This window comes from Motacilla alba, chromosome 15 (genome assembly GCF_015832195.1).
Source record: "Motacilla alba alba isolate MOTALB_02 chromosome 15, Motacilla_alba_V1.0_pri, whole genome shotgun sequence".
NCBI lineage: Eukaryota > Metazoa > Chordata > Aves > Passeriformes > Motacillidae > Motacilla > Motacilla alba.
The window spans coordinates 8,789,345-8,808,392 of NC_052030.1; the positions used below are offsets into that span (position 1 = coordinate 8,789,345).

Genomic DNA, 19,048 nt, shown 5'->3' on the forward strand with positions numbered 1-19,048 from the left:
TGTTGCTGTGGTTTTTATTCAATTCATACAATTCGAGAGTCTTCTCTGTTGAATTGTGTCTTGATAAAGTCATTGGGAAAAGATTTTCTTTGAAGTTTTGTAACTTTTAATGAAAGACTTTCTACTTGCTTGAATTTATATGAAAAATTAATTTTAATCAACAGCATATAATTGTTGAGAAGCAGAGATTATCCAGAGTGATGGCTGCAGACATTTTATTCCTGGGAGCCTCCTCTTCTCCTTGTTGCCTGCTGTGGGCAGAGCTCAGTGTGCAAACCCTACCACAAGCAGAGTTCTGGCATGCGCAGTAGTTTTAAAGATTAGAATGATAATGTGTCAAGCCCAGGTTTTGGAGGCAGATTTTCAATTGCTTCCACCTGAGGCATCACCTGCATGAGGACCCTTCATGTGAGTTAAGTGAAATCCTGTGCTGCTGTCCCTGTCTCCTCAGCAGGGGCTATTTGAGGTCCCAGCCCCTGGCAGCAGAGCCAGGAGGGTGCCTGGTGTGAGGGGAGGTGATTTCTTTGCAGTGCACCTGAACACAGAGTCTGGAGGTATTTCTGCCACTGCCCTGTTGCCTTTTTTTACTGGTGTGCTGGCACTTGTTCTGATACTTGTGATCACTCTGTTCTGGTGCTCTTTTCCCACTTTTGCTACTATGCTGTATTTTTTAAAAACGTCTCAGCAGGCACCAGCACAGCCCCAGATGTGCTGCTGTTACCCTTTAGGGACAATATCTGCTGTCCGTGCTTCAGAGCAGCCTTGCATTTCTTACTGCTATAAGCACAAGAAGCTCTAATTTAATTTTAAAACTTTATTCCTCAGGTTGGAAACATGTTTCTTTCCTGAACCCCATCTACCTTTATTCTTTAATTTTTCTCTTTAAAATTACACGGCTTTCTGGTTTAGAATTGCATATCCAAGACACACAAGAAATTTGAGGTATTTGTTGAACCTGCACTATAGAGCTTCTCCAATCCCAGCTAAAATCTTGATATGCTTATTTACCAGATTTCTGTTTTATAAGCTTGGCTTTAGCACCCTCTAGAACAACACCTAATGCTGTTGCTCCTTTTGCAAAAGGCTCTGTCTCCCTTGTTTCTCACACAGTCCAAGGGAAATTAAAGGAATGTGATTATCAGGACTTCTGAAAAACCCAGTAGTCACTGGCTAAACTGTACCATAAAAAGAACTGAGCTACACCAGCATGGGAAGTCCCTGAAAAAGGCTGGGAGCAAAATGACCATAATTGAAATCTGAAAGCAGCAACTCCATAAAGAAGTAAGCGAAGAGGCGGCTCTTTGTAAATGATGATCTAAAAAGTGTTCTGGGTTGTGAGACCTCATTTCAAATGTATTCATTAAATAATATTTGAATCATTTAACAGTTTGAACTCTACTGCACTGCTAATATCTTCAGGGGATTTTTTTTTTCTTCAGTAACAAAGGTGCCTTTGTTCCCTCTCAGTGCTAGGGCTGTGCCTTGGATATTAGTTGGAAACCTGATCACCCAACATCACTCCGAGGCTGCGAGTACAATGTGAGTCGTCTGCAACCCGGATTAAATCAGGCCCTTTGTACAGATGCTGAGGGGCCGTGATGCTGGAGGAGCGATGGTTATGGGCAGCAGGAGATTGTTAACCCTTTGTGCCTCTGGCGGGGACACGGGAGGTTTGGGGGAGGCCTCGGCGAGGGCTAGGGGCAGCCAGGCCAGCTGTGAGGAGCAGCCAATAGTGCTGGGTAATTCCTGCTGGAAAGCAAATCATTCTTTAAGCAGGGCAGGTGAATTCGTGTTGCTGGACCGGGTGCTTGCTGCCTTGGGATGCTGCTTGCCGACAGTGTGTGGGCAGGGGCACTTGATTTGAATTGGAAAAGTCAGGACTGTGAGCCAAGGTTGATCAGTGGCTCAGGAAGGCACGTTGTGCTGTTAAACGATAAATAACCAACACAGGAGCACCTTTATTTCCCGGCTGGTTGGAGTTCTGGGCCCTGTGGTCTCGAGCATCTGTCAGCCCAGGACATGCAGTGTGTTCTCCAGCAGAGCCAGGAGGTCAGGGCCGAAGGCAGGGAGCCCCGGAGCCAGCGTGTCCCCAGCCCTGACGGCCAGAGTGGGAGGGATGGCAGCGGTCACAGGGCACCAAGGAATGCTCAGACACGCAGCCCTGGGGCAGCTTCTCCAGGAGAAGCCAGCCTGGTCCCCAGGGGGTGACCTCCTGAGAACCAGTGACTTCCAAAGCGCACCCAGTGGCCCCGCTGTGCCCCGCGCTGTCCGGGCAGGATGGGACTGCGGCGTGTGGCATCGCAGGGGATGGCAGGATGAGGAGAGCAACCACCAAGGCAAGTGCTCTCGTGAAGCTAATACTTAGGGGAAATTAAGTCATCAGGACTTTATAAAACACCCTCTGGCTCTCTCCTTTCACAGTAATTCAATTTATAAGATGATGAAAAATGAATTAACTTTGGTGGTTTTCGGGCATCACCCACAGCGAGCCAGACTTTCCAGATGCTCAAAGATTGTTCTTGCTCCACCACACTTATATAAATTCCCACCTGGTTCAAGTTTAGGAAAACAGCAGAACAAAGTTGGTCACACAAACTCCACCATAAAACACCGAGAGTTAAAAACCGATTAGCCATACAGAGAGGTGCCATTTTGTTATTTATGTTTCACTGAGCTATTTTAGGAAACATAAAACTTCTACTTTTCCTGCAGTCAAACTAATTCACTACTTCTGTCTATTTCTGTTGTGATATATATATATATATATATATATATATATATATATATAAAATTAATTTTCAATATCCTCTTCCCAATACCTGATCCTACATGTGAGTTTTAGGGATGGGAATTTGAAGGGGAAAAATAAAAGCCCAAGCAGTGGACTGTGCTATGGACTGAAAAAATGGCTTTACGATTTCCTATGTTGTTATTAATGTACACTCTCAGTGTTGTATGATTTTAGCACTATCCTGTTTTTCAGTCATCCAAATTATATGTTCAATCAAAACATATTTTTGGTGTTCATTATATGTACACCAAAGTGTCCCATGTGTTGCAAAAGTTTTCACCAAAGTGGCATAAAGGGCACCCAATATCCTAAATTGGAAAAATAAAAAAATAAAAAAATAATTAAAAAAAAAAGCTGTTTGCAGCAATGGAAAACTCTACTGATACTGTGAAAGTATCATGATCCACACTGAGGAACCTGTAAACACAAGCAGGAAAAATACACAGCTTAAGGCTGCAGCCATGTAAAGGAACTAGAACCAATTGAAGAACCAACCTTGCAGAAAAACTAAACAGGACAATCCCTGTGAAGGGCTAAGGTCTAAAATTGCTGTCTACCCCTATGGGAAATGACTGAGGTGGTTTTAGTCCCTTAATTCTGTTTATTCAGCTATTCATTTTTAAAAATGGGAAGCAGTAAAGTGTCTGAAGGGATTTGGTTCAGTCTTTTCAGAAACCACATTGTTGATAAAACTAAGCATGAAATTTTTACACCGGCAAGGTGAACTTCCCAGAAACTGAATGCAAATCATGTTTCGCAGATGAAATTGTCTTTAATCTCAATTACAAACCATGTCACCTCCAGACACTCAAGCAGGGAAGGACAAGGAGTGGCAGAGGTCGGATCCCTGGAAGTGCCTAGATGTCACGTTTCAGCTGGAGCCTCCCAGCTCAGCAGTGTGACCGTGCTGGCAGCAAATCCCTGTGAGGCACCATGTGCAGGGCAGGTCTGCCTGCTCTGGGCACAGCTGGGTCTTGGGACGTGCCCAGAACAGAGCCCTTCCACACCCAAAAATCCTTCTGTTCTCAGGAGCTCGAGCAGATGCACACAGACAGACATATCCCTGTGGAGCGATGCCCTCCCTCGGGAGCTGGCTCTGCGCTCCCTGCACTCACAAACTCATCTAATCATTTCACACATTTGCCTCCTGCGTCCCTTCCACCACCACGTTTGCTGTAGTTTAAAAGACGGGAGATACAATAGTTTCCCTAAACTGTTCCAGGCAGAAATGCTGAAAACTTCCCTGAAAATGTCAGCTGCCAGATTTGGAGACCTGTCCTTCAAAATATTACAATTCCTTTCACCGAATATCCCTGCTAGGAAGGGAAACCCCTTCCAAGAGAAACCCATCAGCCTTTTGTGAAGCGGCTGTTGGGAGCCTCTGCTCCAGGGACAGAGCCCATCAGCGGGCTGTGTGACACGGAGCAGGCGTTGGTGGCAGCACGGAGGACAAGGGAGCGGCTACAGATGAAGCACCTGGAGCTGCACTAAGCACAGGGCACCTTTGGAGAGCTGGGAGTGCAAACACCGCAGAGAAGTGAGCTTGGGCTCCCTCCATGTCAGGGTTTAAGAGGCTCTTGCTGAGGGCTGGCTGAGCTTAAGTGTCTTGAGCATATGGGCTTATTTTGTGCAGTTTCTGTGGTGGTTTCTTCGTTAGATTTTCAGTGGTAATGAGCCCACACAGTAGATTGCTGGAGGGAGAAAAAATCATTCTGAATAGGTTTGCTGAATAATTATGAACTGAGCTGAACTCTTACATTTGCTTACTAATTGTATGGTCCGTGATGTTTTATGTATGATGCATTCATTTTGTTAAAAAGGAATTTTTTTTTTTTTTTTTTTTTTTTTTTTTTTTTTGCTGAGCAGCAACTTTTCTAAGTGCAAGTTAAACTGCCACAGTGGAAAGAGCTGGATTTAAGTCTGATGAATTGATGTTGTTTGAATTATTTTTTTTTAACATCAGTCCCACTATTTGGTTTTCAGAGCTTGCAATATGAAACCCAAAATTGTGCTATTGTCTGGAGAGTTGAAATAAATGAATCCCCTCAACTTTGGATTTGGCAGGCACAATTACTATTGTTAATTTAGAAAATAATCCCCAGCAGCTACAACTATTTAAATAATGCCTTTCCTTGCTTTCCCCAAGATGACCAAAACCCCAAGAATGAAAGTAAAAATATGTTTTATAAAATACACTTTTCACTGCTCGGTTTGATTGAGAGAGGCTTCCTTCTTTGCTGTGACCCCTTGTGACATGAGTGACCCGACAGTGCTGGCCCCAGCCCAGGGCCACGCTGCCACCAGCATTCCCAGCCCTGTGCTGGTCACCAGGAGTTGTGGGGCAGGTTGGCAGCCCCAGAGCACATTTCAGGTTAGAAACAAGGGCTGAGCCCCTTTCCCACAGGCACACGACGGGCCAGCAGAACCTCGCAGCTGGTATCCGACCTTGCCATTCCAAGCAGCTCACTGTTTTTACTGTCAGAACACTTGGGCTGAGATTATTTCCATGTTTGCCATTGTCCAGCTATGGACACCATGCGGCTCCCACCAAGGCCCACAGAAGGAGTGGTGCTGGGCGAGCCGGGCCAAGCCATGGGTGGGGATGAGATTTCCTTCTCCAGCGAGACTGCAGCGGCCCTGGAGGGAGCGGGGCTGAGCCGCTGGTGCAGCGCACGGACTCGAGGTGCAGGGCGCAGCCCCGGGGCCGATGTCGCCGCTGGGCTGAGGCCGTTCTGTGCCCATGGCGAGGAGAGGCTCGGGAGGGAGCGGCGGCATCCCGGGGCGGTGGGCTGCCCGCCCAGGGCCCCCCGAAAAGCGGCAGGACGGGCCGGGGAAGGGAGTAGCGGTGGCGCCGGAGCCCCAAGACGAATCCAGGCAGCCTCTCCCGGCGACTCCTCCCGACATCCCCCGCACCCGACCCTGCCCTTCCGCGGCGTGGAATGCCCGCAGGTCCCGGCCCGCCCCGTCCGGCCCGACTGCCCGCCGCCGGGGCCGAACGGGGGCACGGACCGTGGGCCGGAGCGGGGGCTCTCCGACCGCCGTCGGGGCGAAGGGGGGACGCGGGCACCAACCGGGGCACAGAGCGGGACCTCTCCGCCCGGCGGGGACACGGAGCGGGGCACGGAGCGGGGCTCTCCGCCCGGCCCGGGGACACGGAGCGGGGCTCTCCGCCCGGCCCGGGGGCGCGGCGGGCGCCAGGGGGCGCTGTGCCCGTTCGGAAGAGCCGCTCCGACGGCGCGCACGCAGGCGCAGAGCGGGCGCGACGGCGGCGGCGCTGGGGGAGCCCCGGGCGCGGGGCCGCCTCTGGCCCGGAGCCGCGCCGGGTGCGGGGCCGGGGTGCGGGGCCCCGGCCGGCGCAGCCGTCGGTCCGGATCGCTGACCCTATGCAGGGGCCGGCGGCCTCGTCTCCTTCAGTCCCTTCCTCCGGTGCCGCCGTTCCCGTAGCGAGGAGCGAGAGCGAGACGTCCCCTTCGTTCCTTTGTGCCGCGGTCGCGCCGCGCGTACTGCGTTTTCCACCCCGGTGCCCGCCCCGCAGCTCGAGCCCCGCGCCCCCCTCTTCCCCCCTTGTCACTTCGCTAAGTAATAATTTCCACGTCCAATTCCATTTCTTCGCCAGTTCTGAAATCTCCAGGCCATCAGCAAGGAGGATAGTTCACATGAAAACTAATTACACAAAATCAATATTTAATCACAGCGCAGCATCCTGATCCTGCAGAAAAAAATCCCGTTAAAACTCTCCTGCCATATACAAACAGTCTTCAGCCGCTTATTTATAGATCTCATTTTTTTTTCGGTGGGAGCAATATTCATTACTATTTCTTTAAACTATCGACATGTGCATCCGCGAGCACCTGAAGCACCGTGTCCCGCCGGCGATCTGTGGGCCCCCTGGCCGGGTGGGTGTTTGTCACTCCGGGGGAACGGTGACTCCCCCCGCTGCCGCAGCGCCCGCTCGCCGCGAGGCTCCGTGCGGTGCCCGGCTCGGGGCGGGCCGGCGGGGCCGCTCCTGTTCCCCCGGGCTCGGGGCTGCCGGGCGGCTTTCGCCCCGGCGGGCAGTGGCTCCCCACACCCGCCACTCGGTGCCAGCTCCAGTGTCCCCCGCCCCGTTTCAGGACCCCGCTCCGGGACCCCGCTGTACCGCGCACCTCCCCGTCCGCCCGCGCTCCGTGCGCCGCGGGAGCAGCGGCGCCGCCGGGCACGGGGGGCGGTGCGGGGCGCGGTGCGGGCGGGGCACGGGGCCGGCGGCGGAGCCACCTTAACGGCAGCCCCGCCCCGGACCGCGGCGCTCATTGGCGCAGCCCCGATGGCTGAAATTCATCGCTGAAATGCAAAACTTGTTGCTGCTCCGCCAGCGCTGGGTGAGAGCGCGGCAGCGCGCGGGGAGCGCGGCGCAGCCCTCGCAGCGCCCGCCCGGCCCCGCGCCCCGGCCCCGCCGCCGCCGGAGCGCTGCGAGCCGCGGGAGCGCACGGCCGGCCGGCGATGCGGCGCGCAGCTCCCGGGCGCCGGAGCCTGTGAGCGGCGGCGCGCCGCCCCGTCGGCTCTCGGGCAGCAGCGAGCGGCGAGCGGCGGGGTGAGCGCGGGCGAGCGGCCGGTGCCGGCGGCGCGGCAGGATGTGAGCGGGGGCGGCCGAGTGGCGCGGAGCGGAGCAGCGGGGAGCGGCGGGCAGCGGGACGGCGGAGCGGCGCGGAGCAGCCATGCCCTGCTGAGGAGCCGCGCAGGATGTTCGGGCTGGAGCAGTTCGAGCCGCAGAACAGCGGCCGGAGCGGCGGGCAGGCGGAGCGGGGCTTCGGCCAGCCCGGACTGAGCATGAGCGCGCACTTCAAGGCGCCGGCCTTCCCCGGCGGCGGCCCAGCACCGGCGGACCCGGCCCTGGGAGCGCTGGGCGAGCCGCCCCTCCTGGGCATGAACATGAGCCTGGCCGGGGACGGCTACGGCTTCCCGGGCCGCGGCCCCGCCGAGCTGCACGGCGGCGGCATGCAGCCGCCCGTGCACGGCTTCTTCGGCGGACAGCAGCCGCACGGCGGCCCCGGCGGCGCCCCCCACCCGCACCAGCACCCCCCGCACTTCGGCGGCGGCTTCGGGCCCGACCCCGGCGCCTCCTGCGTGCACGGCGGGCGCCTTCTGGGCTACAGCGGTGCGCTGGGCGGGCAGACGGCGTTCGCCGACGGCTACGAGCACATGGCCGAGGGCCAGAGCGGCGAGGGCTTCGGGCAGCAGCGCCCCGGGACCTTGCCCGATTTCCAGCACCACGGCGCCGGCGCCGCCAGCCACGCCGTGCCGGCGCCCTGCCTGCCCCTCGACCAGTCCCCCAACCGCGCTGCCTCCTTCCACGGGCTGCCGGCGGCCGGCTCCTCCGAGCCCCACGGCCTGGAGCCGCGGCGGCTGCCGGCGCAGGGCGGCGTGGACTCGCTGGAATACAATTACCCTGGCGACGGCCCTGCCAGCCACTTCGAGCTGCCCGTCTTCTCCCCGTCGGAGCCTGAGGGGCAGCTGCCGCACTACGGCGGCGGGCGGCAGGTGCCGGCGGGCGGCAGCTTCGCGGGGGCGCCCGCCCTGCCCCGGGCGCCGGGCATGGCCGTGGCCAAGGCGCACCCGCCGCAGCAGCACGGCGTCTTCTTCGAGCGCTTCGGGGGGGCGCGGAAGATGTCGGCCAGTCTGGAGCCGGGGGCCAACGCCAGGCACCCGCTGATGCAGCAGCAGCAGCAGCCGCCACCACCACCGCAAGCACCGCAGCAGCCGCCGGGCTTGCTGGCCAGACAGAACTCCTGCCCGCCAGCCATCCCTAGGCAACAGCAAACAGAAGCCAACGCTCCCAACTCCAACCTGCAGGACAATGGGCCCATAATGCAGAACCAGCATGCACAGTTTGAATACCCTATTCACAGACTGGAGAACAGGAATATGCATCCCTACACCGACCCCGTGTTTAATATGCAGCACCCTCCTCCGCAACAGCCACCAAATCAAAGACTGCAGCACTTCGATGCCCCCTACGTGAGCGTCGCCAAGAGGCCGCGGTTTGACTTCCCCAACACTCCTGGCGTCGAGCGCTGTGCCTCCTGGGGCGGCGGCATGCACGGCCCGGCCATGGAGAGTCACCTTTCCCCGACGGCCTACCCTGGCCTGCCGGGCGAGTTCACCCCGCCGGCACCTGAGGCCTTTGGGGGCCCATTGCCCCACGGCGGCCCTGAGCACCCGGCGCTGGCGCAGCGCCAGAACGCGGCCCTGGTGATGAAGCAGATGGCCTCGCGAAGCCAGCAGCGCCTGCGGCCGCCCAGTCTGCAGCAGCTGGGGCATCATGGTGAGGTGGGCGCACCCGGCAGCCTGCCCCCGCCAGCCTTCGAGCGGGAGGCCGGTGGCGGCCGCAGCTTCGATGCGCCGGCGCCGCACCTGGCCCCCGACAGCGCCTGGTTCGCAGGGCCGCCGCCGCCCGGGGAGCTGCTGCCGAGGCGCTTGGCAGCGCCCGGGCTACCAGCCGAGGCAGCCCCCCACGAGCTGGGCCTGCAGCCGGGTGGCCCTGCCGTGCTCTTCCGGCCGGGTGCCAGCGGGCTGGGGCTGCAGGAGCCCCTGCGGATGGCAGGCGAGGGGCCGGCGCAGGCCCTGCCGTCGCCCGGCGTCCATCCGCCCTTCACACCCGCAATGGGTGGCCTCTCGCAGCTGCAGTCACCAGGCAGCGGTGTGGCACTGCCCAGTGCCCCCGCTGAGCGCCGCGGCCCCGCCGACTTCGCCGCTCAGCCTGGCTTCCCCTTTGGGGCGGCGGCGCGGCAGCCGGCGGCCCACGGGGCTGCGCCTGCCCTCAGCGCCTCGCCAGGTGCCTACCCACCGCCCCCGCCCGAGTTTCCCCCGCCACCCCCACCACGGCCCGCTGCCAGCAAGCTGGGTGCCCTCTCGCTGGGCTCCTTCAGCAAGGCGGCCAGCAAGGACAATGTCTTCGGGCAGAGCTGCCTGGCTGCCCTCTCCACTGCCTGCCAAAACATGATCGCGAGTCTGGGCGCTCCCAACCTCAACGTCACCTTCAACAAGAAGAGCCCGGCCGAGGCCAAGCGCAAGCTCAGCCAGGCCGAGCCTGACCCGCCACCTGCTGCCCCGGACTACTTCCCAGCAGGGCCAGCAGTAGGTGGGGGCGGCACGGGCAAAGCGGCAGGCACTGCCCCGCTGCTGCCCGCGGAGAGCAGCCTCTCGCCCGGCTACGCGCTGGAGCCGGTGGCCGGTGGCGAGGGGAAGGCGGGTGGCGGGCGGGGTCGGGGTCGCCGGAAACGGGACAGTGGGCACGTCAGCCCCGGCACGTTTTTTGAGAAGTTCTCAGCTGCCGAGGGCGGGGGAGCCGGTGTCAGCCCAGGGCAGCCGGCAGTGCCGGTGGCGGCGGGGGCCCCGCCGGGGGCTGCGGGCGCTGAGCGCGGCGGAGGCACCCCTCATGACAAGCCCCTGACCTCACCATCCTGGGGCAAGGGCAGTGAACTGTTGCTGGCGGAGCAGCCCGACCTGATGTCCTCCCTGGACAGCGGCATCCAGAGCGTGACCAAGTCAGACGGCAGCTCCCCGCACGTGGACTTTCCCGACGAGGTCAGCACCAGCTATGGCAACGAGGACGAGGTGTCCTCCAGCTCTGACAATGCCACCTCCAAGCCCACCCGTAGCCCGCTGCTGGGTGGCTCGCCCAAGCTGCCCCGCGGGGAGCACGCACTTCTCAACGGACAGAAGCCCCTGGCCCTTGGCCTTCTCAGTACATCTACCTCGACCCCCGACAGCTATGGGCTCAGCACCACGGCGGGCGCTCACCCTGGCACGCCAAGCATGGAGCAGGTGCGGACCCCCACGAGCACCTCGGCCCAGGATGAGATCCACCCCCTGGAGATCCTGCAGGCACAGATCCAGCTCCAGCGGCAGCAGTTCAGCATCTCGGAAGACCAGCCCTTGGGGTTGAAGAGCAAGAAGGGGGAGTGTGCGGGGCAGAATGGGGACAGTGACCTGGGCAGCTGCTGCTCGGAGGGTGTCAAGGGCACCATGAGCACCATCGACCTGGACTCCCTGATGGCAGAGCACAATTCCACCTGGTACCTGCCTGGAGAGAAGGCCCTGATGGAGGGGCAGGAGGAGGACAAGCCCATGGCGCCCTGGGAGAAGCCCAAGCCCCCGAACCCCAGCAAAGAAGGTATCGGTTGTCCCACAGGGGTGCTGGCACAGGGGTAGGGGTGGCTGTGGGCTGCTCAGGGAAGGGGACATGGTGAGGCTGCAGCTCTGGTACTCTGGGCACACACTGGCTCCACCCCTGGGGGGTGCCAGGCACCTTCCCTGTCTGGGGGCTGCAGGATGCTGGGTGGCTCTGATGGGGAGGGGCAGTGTCGGGACAAAGTGCTTGCTGCCTGACTGGCCCAGGTGACACCTGCCCCATGGCATCTCTGCTGCCAGCCCTGTCCCCATCATGCCTCCTAGAGAATGGGTAGGTGGGGGTGCTAAGCAGAGGGGCTCCCAGTGAGCCTCACCTGAGCTCCTGGGCCTGGGAGGCTGCAGAAGGGAGCTGCAGCCTGAGGTTCTGAGGAGGGGGCTCCTGCAGGGTCCCACCAGGCATGGGGTGCTGAGGAGGGGGCTCTCATACAGCCTGGTGCCAGCTTAACCTTCCAGCCACTTTCCCAAAACTGTGACTGAGGTTTTCTCTAACCACAAAAACATGAATTTGGTGGTAGTTCTGCCCCTTCAGGTCCAGGTGCCCCCTGCTTGCATTTGGAGCCCACAGCAATGTGGTACTGAACTGAACGGCTTGTAACAAATTATTTTTGATTTAACTGAAAAGCAGTTTAAAATAAGGCTCTGGATCTGTTAGTGTAAAACTTGCTTAGTTGACAGATGTTTAATTTTGACATTAGTTGTCATTTTTGATCCTTCCTTGTGTCCAGAGGGCATCATAATTCCCCAGGCTTAGGAAAAAATATTTTAATGGGAAACCCTCTATTATAAAAGCTGTTTAAGATAAGGATGATTATAGATTCAATTGCTTTCTATTTTATCTTATCAAATCCCTATTTTGCAACCTGCCTAGCTGTATGTGTGATTGTTACAATGGGTGCACATGCTGTACCTGCTATCTGAGGGCAGGCGGGTGGGTTTTGGTGTGCTAGAAATACATGTGTGCAGTTTACACAATATAAACTCATTATTTGTGCCTAGGAAAGGTGATATTTTGGTGCTGCAGTGTAGTTTGAAATTGTTTTCATTATCTCTGGTAGTAGAGACTGACTTTTTACAGCCTCCACATTTAGTAATTTTGCTAAGAAAGTTGTTGGTGAAATTAGAAGGGAGCTGGTTAGGAAACTGGGCTGTTTCCTAACCTGGTTCTGGTTGGCTTTGCAGCTTTGGCTTCCTGAAGCGTGAATCCTAGCCCCCACGGTTTGTCTCTTTGTTCATGTTTAATGCCCAGCGCAGGAGACTCTCATTTCGAGCAGAGTGTTTAGCATGCACGGCAGACCCGAGGAAGCCCATCAGCATTCTCCATGCTTCACCCAGGCAAGGACATAAATTGGTTTGTTTGGGGCCCTTCTTTTCCATTTTTAAATGGAGTTGCACACAGCATCCTTCCTGGCCCCTTCTCTTTTATTGTTTCTTGTACACAACATCTAGATCTGACTGGATCAATAGCTAGTTAGCACAAATCACAGTTCCTGTTACTTCTGCCTTGGCAGGCTCAAGCACATACATACGTTCTCTCACACCACACGCACCCCGTTACGTGTGCACTTTCACACACACAGATACACAGATCTCGCACTGTGCTGTGTTTAGAAATAGATTTTGAAAGAATAACTTCTTCTGTAGATCTCGACTTCCTGGATGAAAAAAAAGAAATCCTGAGCAGTGATTTAAAAGAAATCCCGAGTAGCGATTTAATTCCAAATAGCGCATTTATTAAAAGTGTAATTTGGTTTTAAATGATCTATATTTTGTGTGTGTGTATGTGTGTCATATGGAGCGATGCTTCTGCAGCGTCTTTTAACAGCACTCCTCCAGTCACTTTGATCACAGCTATTCTTAGTAACAGCTAGTGAAAGAAGTAATTGCTTTCTGGTCGCGATAACCACAATGTTGGTGTTAAAACAGTTCATCACTTGGAAGGAAAACCATTTAATCAGTGTTCCTATATAAGGATATGTTTTAGTATTTCAGAGGCTTAACATAAAATAGCAAACCAGTTCCACAACAATGCAGAGGCGCTCGGGTTGGTTCATGCTTTAGTCACTTGAGGGATTTGAATGGGCTGGTTCCTCGGATGAGGAAATTTATACAGACTCACAGAGATTTACTTAAACTGTTGTTAGCGATGATAAAGATACAATGGGTGAGACAAAACAGGCTGTTCACCTCGGTCAGTAGAAATAATTAAACTTAACATTGCCATACCCCTGAGTGTGTGAAACTGTGTTTAAGAAAAGGCTTCCTTTAGACATGGGCTGAGATTTGAAACCTTCTCAGTCGGCTGGGATTTGCACTGTGGTGTTTGCTCCAGCAGAAACCCAGTGTCCAGGTGGATGCGCAGGCTCCAGACAGCGCTCCTCTGAATTCAGGCAGTTCCTCTGCGTTCCGTGCTGGAAGGTGGGCACTGTTTTGGGGCTGGGCAGTGTTGGTGAGACCAGCATTAGACCCGGGGTCCTCCTCAGTGGAGGCTTGTTTGGGGCTTCTGATTTACGCCTGCCGTGAGAGCGGTCCAGGATTTATTCCCACTGTGGCACTGCTGCGATTGGCACCGGCGGCTCCTCAGGTGCAGGGAGGTGGAGGAAAGGGTGGTGGGTGTTGGGGGGCAGCTTCCCCTCGGTGCAGTGCTGGGCACTTTGTTCACTGCCTGCCACTCTCCAGGACCAGAGGGTCCGACTTCAGTGCTGTCCATGATGGAAAGAGCAGGCTCCCCAAAATACAGCAGGATCAGGAACTTCTCAAGTACTCCGTTAATGCGCAGGTTATGGGGGAAACAACTTGAGTTGTTTTAATGGCTGCTCAGATTCCTCGGAGCTCACCTTTTTTCCCCATCATGGTGTTAAAATGATTCGCTGATCTCTGGCAGTTGTGTGAGCTGTGGGTCTGGAGGTTGCTGAGAGCAGACTCCGGTGCTGTGAGGTGTGACACCTCCGGCGCTGGCCTGCCGCGAGCTCTGTGCGTGCGTTCACGTTCCATTCCGGAATGTGGTATTAGTAATGCTGCCTGGACATGGCTCTGCCCTGAAATGTGTTTTCTGTAAGGAGTTTTCTCTGATGCATCATTTCTTGTACCAACATGTTTTATGTGAAGTAGCTGGTAGGTTTTGGGTTTTTTTCCTCCTGAAAATGCTTTCTAGAGTTTCGTGTTTTCCTCTGCCTAGCAGCTTGAGCTGGGAGTGAGAGATAAATAACACTGAGTCTAGAGGGGCTGTCTTGACTTCCAACCCCACAGCTCTAGCTGACAAAGAATAACCAGTTCAAATTCACTTAAAAATCCAGGGCCAGTTTAATGGGGTTTTCCTGGTTTGACCAGTTCCCCTTCAGCGAAATGTGTATTAGTATTCTTTAGAAGCCCACTAATTAAGTGCTGGTGGGGTTCTGGTTTTCAGTTTTTAATTGAAATTTTGAAAGTCCCATACTGCAGATGACAGGTGAAGACATCAGTATGTACCTAGAACTGTGCAGGTGGAAAGGATGGGAGTGTGTTTTGCTGCTCGGTGGCTGTTGGGCTCGTCAGTCCGGGCTGACGGGCACGTGCCACGCGGCACCGTTAGCCTTCATCTGTGAGTTTTTGTTCATATTTCATTGTTACACCGAACCTGTCACTGGAATGAGCCCACAGGCCAACCCTCTCGCTGGAGCAGTGTGTAACATCTGTGAATTACTAGAAATACATTAACAAAGGTCAAATTTGGTCCAGATGCAGCCAGGAGCCTTTGTTTTCTTTCCCTTTCCAGTGCATTCTGCTGCCTGCTTTATTTTAAATGCTGCTTAGTTCTTTTAGAGGCTTTACCGAGGGACTGTGTTTGTTTACTGGGGCTGAGTTTGTCAGACCTGTGGTGAGGTTTTTCAGGCACTGAACCCTCACTGCAAGCGGTGTGCTGTGAGCGGCTGTGTGTGAGCGCTGTGGGAGCGAGTTCAGCAGCAGAGCTCAGCGCCTTTTCCAGCGAGGGGGCTGTGATTCCCGATGCTGCTTTGTCTCACTGGGCTGCTGAAACTTACACAATTTTAGCAATTTAGTGAAAAAATAAGCTATTGCCTTTGTCTTGGAGTTACACAATATACTCCACAAATATCAAATCTATATCTTCATTAAATCATCTGGATTAGCTATCAGAGTGACGAGGGAAGAACGCTCCCGCTGCTTATCCTGGGAGAGAGTTTGGTGTGTGTAAGATTTGAATTTAAAATGATGTTTTAAACTTTTCTAACCTGTTAAAAATTTTTTTTGAAGGGTTGCCCCTGTTTGGCCTCATATGAATGATAGAAATTCTCCATTGTTTACCTTGACTGACTATAATTTTTAATACTTTTTTACTAGAAAATGGTTCTGTTTAGAAATATTTTCCTTTGTTTTATAAACATTCTGTAGCAGTGTGCTTGTCGACCTTTATGGCATATATTAGAAAAAGCAAGGGACAGAATTTTCAGTAGTATTTCCTCTTGTTGTGATATACTAAAATATTTAGTGCAGGAAATGTGTAAATTTATTGGCATTTCAGTAACAACTGTGGTCAGTGTTTGCCTTTGCATCCACCGTCTGTCTGGCTGTTAATTTTTGGTCTCTAGATTTGCCTGTTCTCATTTCAGTGGGCAATCTAGCTGCGTTTGAATGAATGCAGATTACCTGTTTTGCATCCTGGTCCTTCCTTGCCCCAAAGTCTGATATTTTCTAATGGCCCACTCAGTTGCAAGGTGAGTTTTATTGGGGTTGTTTTGCACACACTTGGTGTGGGGATCTGCGTGAGACAGACTTCGAGGGAGATGTTTCTTGAAATTGGTGTGTGAGTGTGCTTCAGATCTTTATGTATGATGTAAAAGGAAATGAATTAGACGTAGTATTTATATATGAGCTTGGATGACAGCATAGATTTATTTTGATCTGTGATGTATTACACCGTGTCTCCTCTTACTTTTTAAGGTACAATACCTGTTTTTTTTTTAACCAATCATATAGTGGAATGCTCGACCATAGAACTGCAAATAATATTTTGATAAAAAGTGTTATTAATTAGCAGTATCTATAGCTACAATTTGTTGTTGCTTTTGTAGAACAAAGAATAAGGCATCAAACAAAAGTCTAACCTGAAACTAAATAGGCTGCTTTTATTTGAACCAGCTGACTCCCAGCCTCGGTAGTATTCTATACCAGGGAAAGGTTTTGGTACTGTAAAATGCCTTTATGTGGCCATATAAAATTTTAGTGCTAGACAAATTACTGTACATTTTCAGTCAGCGGTTTCTCTTGTATTTCTGCTAAATCTTGAGTGTGAGGAGAGTGTCCTCAGAAAGCGCACAGCCCGTTCTAAAATGAATCTTCAGGTGGCCTAACTTGTATGCTTTGTTAACGCTAAATTTACCGAAATACCAGAAGCCGTTTAATGACATAATTTCTCATGCGCATTGAGAACGTTGAAAGAGACCTGTCAAATTGGAGGCAGAGGATCACTCCCTGTTGTATCTCTGGTACAGAATAGGTTGTCCTTGTGCGTGTTTCGGGCTGGAGCGTGCTGGATGCAGCGCGGGCGGTGGGCGTCAGGCGCTGGTAGCCACCTCGCCATCGCGCTGCGGCTCCGGCCGGCATCCGCCTCCCTGCCCAGCTGGTCCAGCTTTTCCATTGAAAAATCTAAACCGTTGAAAAGAACGATGTTTGCCCCTGTAAACACGTGATTAAGGTTTGCAGGGCGTGTTTGAGATTGGTGTGTTGTTTATTTTTAAATATGAAATAGTTTTGGTTTTTGAGAGGTGTTTTTAAATGAGAGCGTCTGTTAGTGAGGGCTGTTCAGAACATGGCTGGCTGTGCAACAGATCCTGGGTAAGGGACATGGGGAACCTTACGGAAATTAAATAGGTGAAGCTGTGGAATCACCCAGGAAATTCAAGGTGTGCCCTCACCTTCCTGGTCTTGGTTAGATTTCTCGGTTTTTAAAATGTGATTCTGAATTTTTGCTGTTCTGTAGATAGACCCAGTTTACACACAGTGATTAGATGACAGGCTTATATAAAAATACTGTGATTCTTCGTAGTTTGCTGCTTTTCCTTTGCTAGATGCTTTTGTGTTAGTGCAGTTAAAACATTCTGAGTTATTAGTGGCCTTTTAATACAAAGGATTTTGGGGTTTTTTTACAAATTTAAATATATTTTATGGATTATGTGTCAATGTTCCAAATTCAAATGCCTTCTAAATTTAAAGCTGAGAATTGAACAGCTGGAGGTCTAATCCATTAATTTTACAAGCTGGCTTTCTTAATACTTCAAAGAGAACATCTTAGATGATACTGCTTTACTGTTCCCCTCTTCAGCACCCCTTCTCCTCTCCTCACCAGTGCCCTCTCCTCTAAGGCTTCATGTTCCGCTCATCTCCTGGCAAATGACAAAAGCATCTGGATGGGGTGAATGCATTTTCCTTAGTTGATGTAATGAGTTTTAAGACTGGATGGTCTAGAAATGTGCCTTTCTTAATGTTGCACTTTTTATCCATACTAATGCAAAAATACGTGGTCACCACTGTTCTGCGTTTCTTTCCTGTTCTTGGGTTATTTTTTGTAGCAGCACTGACATTGCCATAGGAGCATCTTTGCTCTCTGCTTGTGCCCTTTTGAGACTCTTGACTCACACATAGGGCAAATCCCTCTCTGTAGGATTGGGTCTGATCCATTTGGAAGTAACATTTCCCCAAGTTTTGCCTTGCCCGTCTGGGCAGGAGCTGCTCTGGCACCGCCGCCGGTGCCGCTCCCTGGGACGCACGTGCGCATCCGTCAGGGGCAGCTCCCGAGCAGGAGCCTGCAGGCTGAGGTGCTGCCCAGACCCTGCAGCGGGGCACTTGGTGTCTGTTTGTTTTCAATTCCAGCAAATCTGTTTGTGTCTGTTCAGTGTTTTAACGTAACACCACCGAGCGTGACGCTAGGCGGTCTACATTTTTTATTAGCTTTTAACATTTGTCAAAAAAAGCTTTTTTTGGTTTGGTAAGCAGAAATCTGGTTATGTTTAAGTGCTGCTTTGATAGATTTTTTACATCGAAATAAATACAGTTTATTTGAGTTTAAACATGGACAACACGTGTGGGAGCTCGAAGGGCTCTGCTAGCTCTGACTGTGAGCAATGGGAGAGACGTGCCACAGTCCTGCTCCCGCAGCCACTTTGTGTGAACTTTGGGATATTTATCTTTTTTTTATCCCCCTCTGTGTTTGGAGCATTTAAAATGCAAAACGAAGAACTTTGTTTTTTTTCCTTTTAACTCTCCTACCTTCAGTTCTGACTGCTGGGCCTTTAGGACTTGATCCCCTTGATCCCTGCAAAGCCTGTGATTGGTCAGTAGTTGGAAGACAGCAGGGTTTTTTGGTGGTAAAATATATGTTTTCAGAGTTAAGTCTGCATTTAATTAATTTTGTGAATTAGTATTCGCAAAATACTCGAAAGCATTCTGTTGCTAATAGAAAGATCATCCTGAGGCTGGGGAAGCACAGTTAATTGAAAAAGCAGCCATTTGTAAAGTGAAGGAAATTTTAAAACATTTCATACCCTAATTAAGAATGTACTCCTGAGTTAAAATTGAGAATATTAATTTGCTGTGCGAAGCAAATACATTACAAAGCCCTGGAAAGAGTCATATCCTTCCTTCCTCCTTAATCCTCTCCCAAAATGCAGTTTCAGAAGAAAGGCATGACTTTTTTCTTTTTTATAATGTAGCCTGAAACCATTTTGCTAGAAAGATTTAAATTGATCTATTAACATAGGAAATGGAGGTTGGGCTGGGGTTATTGTCTGGTCAGAATTTTAGGATCTCTTTCCTAGAAAAATCTTCCACTAATTTTTTTTTTTTTTTTGGAGGGATGGGTGGGTGGGTGGGTATAATATTCCTCCATAATGGCATTTAAAAGCCTTTTGGTCTCAGGTGAGAGCAGTCAGAAGAGGCAGAGGATGCTGTGGGTCTGAGGCACAGCTGCGCATCATTGCAAGCAGCGCTGCTCCCTGGGGAATGGGGCTGAGCCTTCCCTCCCCTGCACTGTTGGAGGTGAGGCTGCGAGCGGGAACGGGCAGGGAAGGAATGTCTGCACAGCGTTCCTGCTCCTGG

General features: G+C 52.8%; 1 protein-coding gene across 1 annotated transcript in view; it reads left to right on the forward strand.

The window, feature by feature from the left end:
* Nucleotides 1–7,377: 7,377 nt before the first annotated feature.
* The window catches only part of MN1 (MN1 proto-oncogene, transcriptional regulator), a 34,748-nt gene continuing 23,077 nt past the window's right edge, over nt 7,378–19,048 (forward strand). The window contains exon 1 of the mRNA XM_038152334.1: nt 7,378–10,943. Within this exon, the coding sequence (XP_038008262.1) occupies nt 7,511–10,943 (3,433 nt within the window). The 5' untranslated portion in view covers nt 7,378–7,510. The remainder of the gene's footprint in view (nt 10,944–19,048) is intronic.